Source organism: Dermacentor andersoni, chromosome 11 (assembly GCF_023375885.2).
Source record: "Dermacentor andersoni chromosome 11, qqDerAnde1_hic_scaffold, whole genome shotgun sequence".
NCBI classification, from domain to species: domain Eukaryota; kingdom Metazoa; phylum Arthropoda; class Arachnida; order Ixodida; family Ixodidae; genus Dermacentor; species Dermacentor andersoni.
The window spans coordinates 103795953-103809308 of record NC_092824.1 but is presented as its reverse complement, the minus strand read 5'-3'; the positions used below and the strand labels follow the sequence as shown (position 1 = coordinate 103809308).

The 13356-nt window shown below is 44.9% G+C and overlaps 1 protein-coding gene across 1 annotated transcript in view; it reads left to right on the top strand.

Annotated features, from left to right (window-relative positions):
* Positions 1 to 13356, top strand: part of LOC126538992 (uncharacterized) — a 104760-nt gene that overhangs the window by 83879 nt on the left and 7525 nt on the right. The window contains exon 16 of the mRNA XM_072285232.1: positions 12265 to 12366. Within this exon, the coding sequence (XP_072141333.1) occupies positions 12265 to 12366 (102 nt within the window). The remainder of the gene's footprint in view (positions 1 to 12264; positions 12367 to 13356) is intronic.

The window sequence follows — 13356 nt, the reverse complement described above, 5'->3', positions numbered from 1 at the left end:
TGTGTGTGTGTGTGTGTGTGTGTGTGTGTGTGTGTGTGTGTGTGTGTGTGTGTGTGTGTGTGTGTGTGTGTGTGTGTGTGTGTGTGTGTGTGTGTGTGTGTGTGTGTGTGTGTGTGTGTGTGTGTGTGTGTGTGTGTGTGTGTGTGTGTGTGTGTGTGTGTGTGTGTGTGTGTGTGTGTGTGTGTGTGTGTGTGTGTGTGTGTGTGTGTGTGTGTGTGTGTGTGTGTGTGTGTGTGTGTGTGTGTGTGTGTGTGTGTGTGTGTGTGTGTGTGTGTGTGTGTGTGTGTGTGTGTGTGTGTGTGTGTGTGTGTGTGTGTGTGTGTGTGTGTGTGTGTGTGTGTGTGTGTGTGTGTGTGTGGTGAAAGGCAGTTTTGCAATGGAAGCATGAAATCACGCTGTCGGAAGGGGTCAGAACCAACACCTGTGCTGCTATCATCACCTTGCACTATTTCGCTATATTGAAACAAAAGCATCAAATGGCCTGTTGAGCAAAAAAGCCGGTGTCTATAGCAGCGAAATGGCACCTAAATTGCCACTGGCTGTGACACCACGTCACATTTGCTCATCGACAGAGCAGAGGTGTTGCGTGAGGGGAGAGCGCATCACTGCAACGCCAAGTCACCCTCACTCTTGGAAGCCTGTGTTATTCATCCGTTCCTTGTCTGCGCAAGCTCTCGCCTGCATTTTAACTTTGCCTTGGTAATTGCTATAAAGAAATGAATGTATAAAAAATGCTGAATAAATTCAAAAGGAAAAACATTGTCAGTAGTGAGATTTGAACCTACAACACCACGCTCAGAAACTGAGTGTCTTACCCACTGGGCTAAACCACTGTTCCCTAAATAGCAGGTCTGTGCACTCTGTTTTATGACATCATGCTACTTGGACCGAAATTTCCATTGCCAAGCCGCACGTGACGAAAGCGGTGATGTCAAAATCACCGCGGCTTACTTAGGAGTGTCCCCACTAGCTTTCATGGCGGTTGGGCAAGGTAGCATGAGGCCATGGTTCGAAGTGCATTGGCCTTGTGCTTTGTAGGTGTCATTGGCCATGCATTTTAATGCACTCGCTTGCCCACGAGGAGTTTGTGACTCGAAAGACCACTCAGTGGCATTCGATTGGACATTAATGCTCTCGCATTCACTACTTGTAAGTACTTAAGTGCCCTCAGGTTTTTTTACAAAACTAGCATGTGGCATTGCTAGTTCAGTAGTGGTTCACAGCCACCTCTCCTTCTACTAATAGCAGTAACAATGTTGCGAAACATCACCAGGAAAATTTTCATAAAGATTGCACTTATGCTGTTGAAGAGTCTCAGCACAATGTACATTTTTAATGGTGCTTGTGTTTCTGAAAAACCCACAGAAAAAAAGTCTAATTAAATTGTTTTTTTGCGATGTTGCGAGATGCTGTCCACTGTCAAATGGCTGGAATATTTGCAATTATACTGGTCCTGTCTTGCTGTAAAACATAACTCACTGTGGTATGTCTGCAGCATGTGATCCTACTGGCAAGGTCGATAGCAACCAAGAAACATCACTTGCATCAACAGATATTTAGTGCAAGGACTACGTAATTGTGAATTGTGAGAACTCTACCAGTCAACTTGTGAATTTCAACAGTGGAATGATGCGGCAAATCCAGGGACCTCAACCTCAGGGTTGGGGCCCCCCCACCAAAAGCTTCTTTTGGCATATCCTTAGGGGATCTCTTGCTTGAACTTGTACTCATACACAACGTTTCGTGTTTAAGTAAGAGTACTCTAGCAACCATATCAACATCAGTGAGGCTGCAACTATACATTGAACCAGTGGTATTTTTGTTTCCATGCAGCATTTACCTACCATTCATCATCATCATCATCATTTATTGGACCCTTAAGGACCCTTTACAGGGTATTACATAAGTGGGGGGAGCCACCATAAACATACACAAGTCAAAGATGTCACAGCAAGAATGAATTGAAATAATGCAGTTTAACTAATACAGCGAAAATAGGAGTACAGGCGACTTCAAATGCAACAACACATGGAACCTGAAGAGAAATTTATACAATTATAATTTCCAAAATGTGAAAGCAACCACTCTTTGCTTATGCTTATGCTATGAGCCTTTATTCTGTCAGTTGGTAACCATCCTGTTCTTCTAGATGGGGCAGTACATCCAGAAAGCAACACAAGTGGCTGGACATGCACACCTCATACATGGAATGTCGCTGTGGTGGCAACACAGTGCGTCGCTAGATTGCTTCAATGCTAATTGCATTAACATTACCATCAACATTCATCATCACATGGGTTAAGCCAGGATTTTTTAATTCATTTAGCATTAATTCTTGATGAACTTCAAGCACTTTTAGGGAACAACTTTCTGCCTACTTGTCTGTCGTGGTCTCTAACCCGTTTCCCACCAACTTGGGTCGCTGGGTAGACCATGGGTACAGCATTGGGCTGCCGTGCTGATGGAAATGGGTTTGAAATCAGCCTTTGGGCAGGTTTTCATGTGATTAGATTCTCTGGAACCTTCACCCATTTTGTGAAATGTGTGTGTGTCTTTATCTAACCTCTTTCATGACAACTTGGGTCACTGGGTGTGTAATGGTGGGTATTTGCGACTCTTCAGTGAACCTCTTTCATGTCAACTTGAGTTGGTGAGTATGGGCCGCTCTTCGATGAACCTCTTTGATGCCAACTTGGCTCACTGAACATGTTCCGCGCTTGCCTGAATTCACACAGGCGCCACGTGCGGATTTTGCGGCAGTGGCGCAAGATGGCACAGTGTGTTCAGTGAGAATGCGTTTTGATCGTGGTTCACCCGGGACCAGGGTGAGGATTGGGGTTTGTGCAGAGCTAGAACTGGGCAAGTACACGCACTTGCAGTGATTGCAGCCATTTAAAGTCACAATAATGTTCAGTAGGGGTGTGCAAATACGTAACATTAGTTTTGAATTGAATGAAAAAATAAAGAAGATGAATATTGAATCGAATATCAGAAAATTTTGCACAGAGTATGATGCTTAAATTTTGATATGGGAAATCCGGATGCTCCACATAAAAATGCTGGCACATATTGTTAGCTATCAGTAACATTTGATGGTCTACCCTTAAAGAAACACAGAATTAGTATGCCAGCACTGATAGCAGCTCAGTCGCAAAACACCTATCTATGTGAAGCTACAAAGCTTGGTGAACCTACTGTTAAATTTTGGTGGTCAATCCGGTTTTTTTTATCGGATTGCGAAACGCTCCAGATACGAGTCATAGCAAGACTGCGGCACCAGAACTGCAATAAGTCACTTTCCAGAGCAGTTAGAGGGAAGGCAGCGAAGGCCAAGGGGAATGTTCAGTTATACTCGACTAAATGGCCCTGTGTCATGCAACATTATAGCATCTCAAAAAGCGAGAGCACAAGCGAGACAAGAAATAGTAGGCTACGAAAGCAACTGCTAGAGTGGCCGTCGCTTGCAAGATAATCCAGCAAAGTTCTGACTGGTGTTGCAGAAGTTGTGGGGTTCTCTCATTACTATGTTTGATCAGATCGTTTGCAACTACTGGTCCAGGAGGGCACATGTAACTGGCTAACGAAGGCCTCGGGAGAGCACCTGATATTACATGGTTTTTCACTTGAGCCAGACATTAAAAATATGCAAATGCCATGTAGCCGAACAGAACTACAGTAATGTTTGCTGTCATTTGGAGATACTCAGATTATTTGTTGCATTATGCCTAATTAGATAATTAGTCATAAATAATTAATCAACTTATCAATTATGATTATATGGAAAGTGTCAATGAGAAAATTGTAGACCAACATGAATTTCTGTTGGTCAGTATGTGCTACATGAAAGTGTTTTCCCGAGTGTGAAAAAAAGTCCGCGAATGCACACAAAGTGCCTCGCGCGGCCAGTCATGCGGCAATTTTGCGTGTATTCGCCAGTGTAGGTAAAAAAAAAAAGAAAAGCCCGAGTGTCGATGGGGCCTGCCGCCTCCGAGACTGTAACAGACGCCTTGTCAATCTCGGAGGCCGCAGCACGTGATCTAGGTTGCAAGCGTGGTTGCAAGCGTGCGCCCTTGTGCGTGCACCATAAGCGGCGCTCGTTGCCTTTTCGTTGAGATGAGACAAGGGAGAGGGCACGGAACCGCATTTATCGGACCACGCGGCAGATTGCATGGCTCTAGCAGCCACCATAGCTCTAGCCCCATTCAAGCCCACAACTAGTCATGTTTAGTGCTCCCTTTTCTGAGACGCTCCTTCGTCCACCTCGGTGATTACTGTCTGACGTCATGTTCGCCATGTTTATTGTAAAGAATTTTGGATACTAGCCAAGTCAAGTTACTTTTGTGGCCTAGAAAATGGCGGCGCCCTAATGCACCCGGAACACCGTAGTCCGAAGTGAAGTTTGCAGCAAGTGATTGTTTATTTTCTGTTTTGGGAATAGGAGGGAAGGAAATTGCTGCAGAGCACACTCAATCTAGCTTTGTCAGCTGATTTCTGAACGTTGACTTACGGCCGACGCGCCTTTGCAGCCCCGACGGGAGACACGATCGACTGCTCTATTATAAAAGTTGCACACAGGTGTTTTGTTGCACACAGATGTTTTGTTGCACACAGATGAATGTCGCACACAGCGTAGTCGGTTGGCAGCCTGTGCATGCGACAGCAGCTCAGAGTTTGGCAAGGATCTTAGAACAGATTAAGCGGTGAGACTAGGATGGAAGTATCTTGAGCCGAGTTGGATTGCTGCACTGTTTGTCCAACAGTTATCCGCCTGTCAGCAAGCACTAGCGTTCCCTCCACCTCGCGCATCGATTTGTGGTTCACGATCAGCGATAGTCGGCCTGTCCGTTCTTCGTTCAGGCTTGTCCGACCGCACTGAAATCGCCTGCACCATTTCACAACAGTTCCATAACCTGAGGCACTGTCGCCGTACACTGCCACTAGCTTGGCATAGACCTCCTCGGCCTTGTGTTCCTTCAAATGCAGAAAACGAATCACTGCTCCTGCTTCTGGATAGCCGACTATCCCTACGGACGTTGTCATTTTTTTTTTCTTTTGATGTCATAGCGGTTTGTTTTCTACGGAAATGCATAGAACAGCATTTTTGTATTCCACTAAAGCTTGAAAGACGTGTGCTCTTTTTTTATGCCTATCGTGTACGCCTCCTCCAAATTTATGGTAGCTATAATATGAATTTTATAAACGCCCTTCGTATATGCGTTTCATGAAGTGGCTTCACCGCAATACAGCGGCGTAATGTGGTGAAAGGAAGTGAGAATTTGCGCGTGTATTAGTGTAAACAATATGTCGTTAATTCGTCTACCTTGACCGTGCCTCCAGGCCACCAAAGCAGTAACGGGGACACCAAAGCTTGAGCCAAGATTGGTCCGTTGGTTGGGGACTCGCCGAGCCCTCCGCGTGCCTGGGGTGCGAACAGAGAGGTAGTTTCACTTTTCGCTATTCTCGCGCAGTGCCCCGACGCGTATAGTGCCTTGACCTGAAGCTAGCATTAACGTCTAATCATACGCGTGGGTGCTTTGACGTGCATATGGTTCTCAGAAGGAGCATACCGTACATACATATTTGAAGAAAGAAATGCTCTAAAGAAACAAGCTATTCACCCGGGGTCAACTCGAAGCCTTTTTTTCGAGGAACCCGTGCGGGTTTCCTTTGTGGCAATTGCTACGATTGTGTGGACGTCTCATTTTCCCTTAATTAATTACTTCTCTCCACCTTGCGGGTTTCCGCAGAACTCTTACGTCAAAACTTATTCTTACACAAAACTGTACATTGAAAGAAATATCAGGTTTAGGTCTTAGGGAAGTAAAGCCCATCCATTCTCGCCTATTGTCACATTTTAAGAAAAAAATAAATAAATGAACTTCATGCTTTTTGTAGGGCCCTCTAAACATGGATGGAAAAGAAGCATCTGAGCCAGCAGCCCTACTGCCAAAAATCGTTTGCGTAACCACATTGGCAGACAGCGCTGAAACTTCAGGAGGCGCAGCCACCATGGATAGGGACTCAGGGTGAGGTCTCCCGAGTCCACCAACATTGGGTCAAAGGGAATGCGCATATATGCTTCCACTACGGCAAATGAAGGCTAAGCATGACATAGGCGGATTCGATTACCGGTCACTGCATTTGCATTGAGGTGCAATGCAATAAGGCTTGTTTACTTCGATTTACGTGCTTGTTAATGTACCCTCAGGTGGTCGAAACTAATTTAGAGCCCTCGTTACCATGTTTCTCAAAGCGTCTGTTGCTTTGAAACACTGAACCCTGGAATTTTTAATTAGGCAACACATTTTTGTTTCAGTTCAGTGGGCAGGCTGTCAAGCAGCAAATGTCTCTTTGTGCTATGCCATTTTTTACCAGTTCAACCTTGTGCTGGAAATTTTTTGACACATACAGCCTCTGCAGGTTAATTCAAACTTATAGAGACTTTGGAAAAAGGACATAGTGCAAAATAAAGACAAGGGCATGAGAGAGTAACATGCACACAGCGCTGGCTTACACCTGTTTATTCATGAAGCAATGAAGGAATTAATATATAGGGTGCTACTGTGCACAATATGGGAATGATCGGCAAAAAACCTGAAATATCATTTGCAATGCTGATAATGATAGCCACGTACCTACAGAGCACACAAAATGCTTGACATTCAAACCCTGTCAAGATACACCATTTCCCGAGATGAAAGTGCAATCAAAAGGAGAGCTGATGCACGAGCTATCAAACTTCCTAATAAAATCTGCTTTAATGATTTCACGTGTCAGCTGTGAACTATGCGTAGCCAGCACTTTGCTTTTTTTTTCTTTTTTCAAAGTGGGCCTTACACCCGTGGTCACGGCAATGAATATCCAGATGGTCCTGTACCGTGTTGTACACATTGTTATGGTGCTCCCTGAGACGATCATTTAAGCATCTTTCTGTCTGTTCCACATACTTTCTTCCACAAGAGAGTGGAATCACATACACCACGCCAGTGATGCAGGGCACTAAACCCTTCCTGTGTTTCACAGTACAATGGCCACGCCTGGCTTGTGAAGCAAACTTGCAAAGCTTTGCTAGCTTTTCCAAAGCGGAGAAAACCACAGCAACACCAGCGCGTTGCCCTACCCACTTCAGTTTGTGGGACACATCATGTATATACGGAAGTACTGCAAGTTTTTTCTTTTCCACTGGCGGACGTGGTGCTCGATCAGCTTTGCCATGCTTGACTTGCTTAAAAAGCTTTTCCACAACAGCTGATTCTAAAGCCTTCGTATATCCAGCAGACAACAAGCGGTCAACCTGAGCATGAAAACTTTTTTGCATAGAATGCGGACATGACCTTCTGAGGGCACTGACGAGGCACACATTAACGATTATTCCTCTTTTGACTAATTTCGAATGAACGGACTGAAAAGAGAGAAGCGGTTACCCGCGCCTTGGTTCGAACGACCAGCACAAATATCTACTGCACATGCACAGCCTGACGTCCAAAAACCTGAAACAGTTATCTTTGGGTAGCTCATACGTCAGCTCTACTGGATGAACGTTTTTTCTGAATACATCTAACACTTTTCCTGCAGCCTGCTCAAACACCTCTTCCAGGCATTCAATGAGAAATAAAAAAAGCATCGACATATCTGCGCACTTTTGCAACAGGGGTCGTATCAAGAAAAGTTTGAATAATGCAGGCTTTATGTGGGAGGTAGATATCACTCAGGAGAGGCGCAAGACATGAACCTACGCAAACTACACAGTTTTGTTTGAGTTATCTGAACTATAACAAAATGCAGTTCAACATTGCATTGCCAGTTTTTACATGCAGATTTAAGAAGGCAACAAATGTGCAAACATTATGATGCATTCGACCAAGTTGCTCTCCCGGCTAACAGTGTGCGTGGCACTATATTGTATGAGCAGCCACCAACATACGTAGCTGCCTGGATATTGAACATAAATGCATTCTAACTAGTACTTGTAAGTATCAGTGCCTTGTTATCAGCCATTTTTCACTGTGTTCCACTGCTTTAACAAGCAAGAAGTTACAATTACCCAAAGTGTTTGTTTTACTTGCTTTAACTATTTGGCTTCAAAAAGAATTGGAAACAGCACTTCAAATTTTTTTTTCTTGAATTAATCAGCTTTTGAGTCATTAGAGTTTCAAATAAAAAAGGCTGGAAGGCTTGACCTGATACCAAGTTTCTTCAGTTGGTTACTCTTTGTTTTAGGCTAACAGTAAGCAGGTCATTAGTAGTGATGATAAGAACTGCGATCAGGCTGTGAACAATTAGAGGCACATAACTGATTGATTGGTCTATCACATCCATTTGTAAATACCCACACTGCTTTGGAATTGCAAGTATCGCTTTAATAGTTCTGCAACTTGATTGATAGTCCGATGAAGACCCCAGCTAGAGCTCCTTTAATCTTGTGTGGTTCTCTATTGCGGATCCATTTTTACTGCATTATTTTTGTGTTAGTTAGCACTTTTGTGCAATAATGAATAACTGTATTCCCTGCTTTTCTTTTTCTTTTATTTTTTTGGTAACTCATGAAACATATTCAACATAACTCAAGGCCATACAGCTGTCCTGAGTGCCAGAAATGCTTTGCCTCACGGACTTGCCTCACAATGCACATGCGCTGGCTTCACGGTGGAGTGGAGACGGCTACAGTGAATGGGAACGCCAGGACTGAGATCACTGTGTTGCCTAGCAGCCCTTCGACTATGCTGGCATCTGTAAGTGAAGTGCATTGTCAGATTGTGCAATTTTACTTTTGTAGTCTTCACACTAGAATTGATATTGAAGAAACACCAAAGACACTAAATCAGTTTAGATTGATAAACTATTCTTGAAGAATGCTGTTTTCACACACTTCACAATAATTGGTTGATTATTGTAAGAGAAAGTGAAGGTCAAAGCTCCATTTCTTGAATTTCGTGGCTGAACCCCAGGCTCGGGACACCAATGTGACATCATAGATTTCGAAGTAATTTTTTTTCTTGCACTCGATGCTTTGCGACTTCTAAAAGTTCTTGATACTTCCCATGTTCAGTCTTCGGCTCTTTTAGCATACAATTTGCTCCATTTGTGTAGATCAAAAAGTTTGCTAAGCTCAAGCAGATGCTGTCGAAATCCATGATGTCACGGGAAGCTGCGATGCCATGGTAGAAGGATAGTTCAATAACACAGCTCAAATAACTTTTCTCTTCAGTGTTCCTTTAAACGGCACTTGTAACCTTAGGTTTCAAGTTGCTGTTATTCCAGTCATTCTCAGGTACAATAACTAGAAGTTTGGAAAAACATTATTGAACTGTAGGGGTCTGTGTTATGCGAAAGCTTTTGCAGGCAGCTGGCTATTCGACACTGTTCGGGGCTTTCCAGAGAGTTACCAGATGGGTGAACATGTTTATGTAAAGTAAGCACAGTGTTGCGTTATGGCCAGCAGCTTAGCCAGAAAGCTTTTTGGTGGAGGGGAGAATAAAAGGGGGGGATGGGTGGGAGGCAAGCGAGGTACTGATGGTGGCGCATGGTGTTTCCCACCACATAATGCCTGAGTTGTGCTGAATTGAAAGCTTGATGTGACGATGCGTGAAGCATATTGAATGTTGTTTTACAGAGTGTTTATTGCAGTAGGAATGGCAGAATGGAGGCTCAAGCTGTGAGGTTGTTTCAGCAGCAGAATTTCATTGACAAAGTACTTTAAAAACCATTTGTTCGGAAATATTTGTGAGAAGACGGCCTTTAAAGCCAGACACATTCCATATCTTTCATAAAAAATTCTGAACGCTCCATTTACTGTACATGAGAGAAAGGCTGACTATTCCTTCTGTTTGGTATGGCCGTACAGTTATGTCTTGGAAGAAGTCACACGTTGTGTTGCTTACTTCCGATGCACATTCAACGTGCGATTCAAACATCAGTTCTACGTGCGATTTTATTTTATAGTTCCATGTCAAATACGAACGCCAAACGTGTTCCACGAGCGCGCGCGTAAGCAGCGTCGTCGCGTCGTCTGCTCTGGGACAGGATGGATGGATGAATGAGGCTGAACCCTTTGAATCGGGTGGCGGCGGCGCGCGCCATCTAGGCATTGGAAGGCAGCGCGATCTGGTGGCGCGCGCCTGAACTAGGCGGAACGGACGGCGCGCTCTGTTCTTCTCGTCAGTGGGCAGGCATGAAAAAATAAAGGGGGCTATGGTCGGAGGTTTGAAAAGGAGAGCTCACGTGCGCTGCAACCACAGTTGAGGTGGCAGTTTGTTTTTATTCTGTGGCGGCAGTATGGACGGCGACAATTACGATAAGCAGGAGGCGGCCTGGAATAGACATCGGAACGAGATGAAGAGAAAACGAATCGCCGAGGAAACTGACGAACAGCGCGCCGAACGACTGGCTAAACGCCGTGAATATGCCGCCGCGAGACGGGCACGTTTAACCTCCGACGTCTCGACCGCTAGCGGCAGCGACAGCAGCCGGAGGAGAGACCTGAGACCTGCTTCACCGAACGTGGACAAAGTATGGGGCTCTTCTATGACTGCAGCTGTGATGGTGTTCCTTTAAAGTAAATAATTCCTTCCCAACCTAACTGTGAAGCAGGGGTGAGAGCCCTACCAGTGCCATCTCTGCCCAACCGCCTTTATCTGCACAGGCACATGTTAGTGCACATATGCAAAAGCCTGCACATGCCCCAGATTCACAGTAGAGTCAAGAGCAGTGTGGCAGGTGTTAACATCAGGGCAGAGCTCACCTACCACACTGGCTCCTGTAAGTGAAGTGGAATGTGGTATTGCACAATTGTATATGTTAATACATTAAAAGCTAATTGAAAAGGGAATAGCAACCTTGTGTTTCAAGTTGAAATGATTAAAGTCATGCTCACACAGAATAACTGAGAGAAAAATCTGTTAGAAATCTAATGGCAAGTGGGTTCCACCTGGCCTGCGCTTCCTGTCACTGTGGTGTGTCTGTTAAATAAGCTGCTCAACGAGTGGTGGCTCAACGAGTGAGATCTGTGAGTGGTGGCGCTGGCTAACACTCCCAGAGTTCTACTAGTAAACATAAATACCCCAGAAAGTGGATGGGGAAACGGTGCCGCAGTAGCTCAATTGGTAGAGCATTGCACGCGAAATGCGAAGGTTGTGGGTTCGGTCCCCACCTGCAGCAAGTTGTTCTAAAGCGAAAGCTTTACTGGCCGCGAACTTGCGATTTCGCGTGGCGGTGCTCCGAGGAGGCACATGATGTCACAACGTGTGCCTCGCCGTGGATATCTCTCTCTCTCTCTCTCGCTCCCTAGTCACTACTGCGCATGCGCCACTAGTAGCACCGAGCTACAGGTGTTTCGCCGTTGTGCAGCAGCCCGTGATGAACGATGGAATGCGACCAAGAGACTTCAGCGAACTCAAGAAACTGAACAACAACGTGCCGTTCGCCTAGAGAATAGCGACGCGGCCTGAAAGGCGGCATGTCAGGCCGTCAGTGTATTGCACGAGTAAGAAGTTGCCCGACGTAGAAGGGACAATGCGATTTGAGTAGCGGAGAGTGCCAGTGCGACCAGGAGCTTCGAAACCGACTTCACGAACAATCCGTTCGGCTTCATTTGCGACGTTTGTGAGCGGCTGTAGCATAAACGAGACTTGGCACCGGTGATTAGCACCATGCGTCCAACTCTAGCTTTAGCGTGCCCGAGTGGGGTGAGGAAGGGGGAGCCGTGGCAAGTGTTTGCTCAACATGTAGCACCAGTTTACAGAAACAGAAGATCCCGCTATACAGTGTAAGCAACGGGTATAGGTATCCACCCATGCCGTCCAGTTAGCTTTCGTTACGTATATCCTGGCATAGCCGAGCTATGCCACTGCCAACTTTTTTTCATCCACTTCCATTCCCAATAATTTATCGTTTCTTCGTTTCATTTATTAAGCACAAGTAATTTCCCCTATGTTGTCCTTGGTGTCAGTGTTTGTTGGCTTCGTATGATATAAATTGGGCAAGTGTCATACATTTTCACACAAACAGAAAAAAAGCCATGAAGGATCATGGTGGCGCTGCATTACACTGGCCAAGGCGTCTGCCTAGAGCGAGACAGTTACAGTGTATGCAGCCTCACACGATACAACCGTCTCAAACGAAGATGAAAGTTTCGCTGCAAGTGATCTGCTAGGGCAGGGGGTACAGCCACAGTGCTACGCCCTTGGTTTTTGCCATGTGAAAAAACTCGCAGATGCAGTACTTTCCACCTCATGCTGGTGACCACAGGCTGATGTCTCATTTCAGACAAACATGGGCCACGTCTTAGAGCCAGAATGCGTTCTGCAGTGCTATGAGGATGAGCACTACGGCAATGGTGCTGCCAAGATCGAAGAGGACAATGAAAGGGTTGGTGACAGCAAAGCCAAGTGCATGGCCGTGGACCTTTCGATCTGTTCCCATGGCAATAATGACTCCTCACAAGTTAATCCAACTTCCCAGCTTGTCAGTTTCTGCAGGTCTCATGGCATTCGTATCTCTTCATAAATTGACATCCTGGCTCGCCATACAAAACCTGGTTTCAACACAAAAGGATGTCGATCTGTAACATAATAACGTTGAACCTCAAGATTGCAAACACTGGTTAAACAAGTTATCAAATGTAACAAAGTAAATCTAAATTGTCTCACCATTATTGGTGAGTAATGAACAAGTTATCAAATGTAACAAAGTAAATCTAAATTGTCTCACCATTATTGGTGAGTAATGAATGTACAGTTGCCGAATGATAATTCGGGCTTGACAGGAACTTTCAGGAAGTTCAAATAAGCCCAAAACACTGGGTTCACCAGAAAATACTGTATTTATTCGGATAAGGTGAGCTTTTTTTCCCAGAATTCTTAGCCTTGAAGTCACTCCCCACCTTGCATGAAAGGCTGATAGATTCGGTTGCCGTATTATTATGGTGGCAGCAGTGCGAGATTTCTGGCAGAGATTTCCGATTTTAAACTGCAGCACAGTTTGTACAAACTAATTTGGCAGGTGAGGCTGTACCATATTTCTGCACACGCGATCCTCACTGAGAATTTGAAAAATTTAGTAGTAAAAGTGGAGTGCAGGTTATATGTGAATTTTGCCTTGAAAGTGTGGCTTTGTGCCAGTGCGAATTTTACGTTATCTCTTGGGGAACCCGACTCTCTTCTCGCTTCGACATGTTGAAGCTCCCTTTCCCGCTGTTTCATGGTCACTAGTTTGCATTCTAGCTTGGTAATTCATTAGTTTGGGCAATCCCCAACGAGTCTAAATAATCCATTGACTAATCTGCATCGCCTCATATTATAGTTTGCATCCTTATGTTTTTACAGCGAAGCCGTTTATGGCTAGCCGTTTCATCCATCT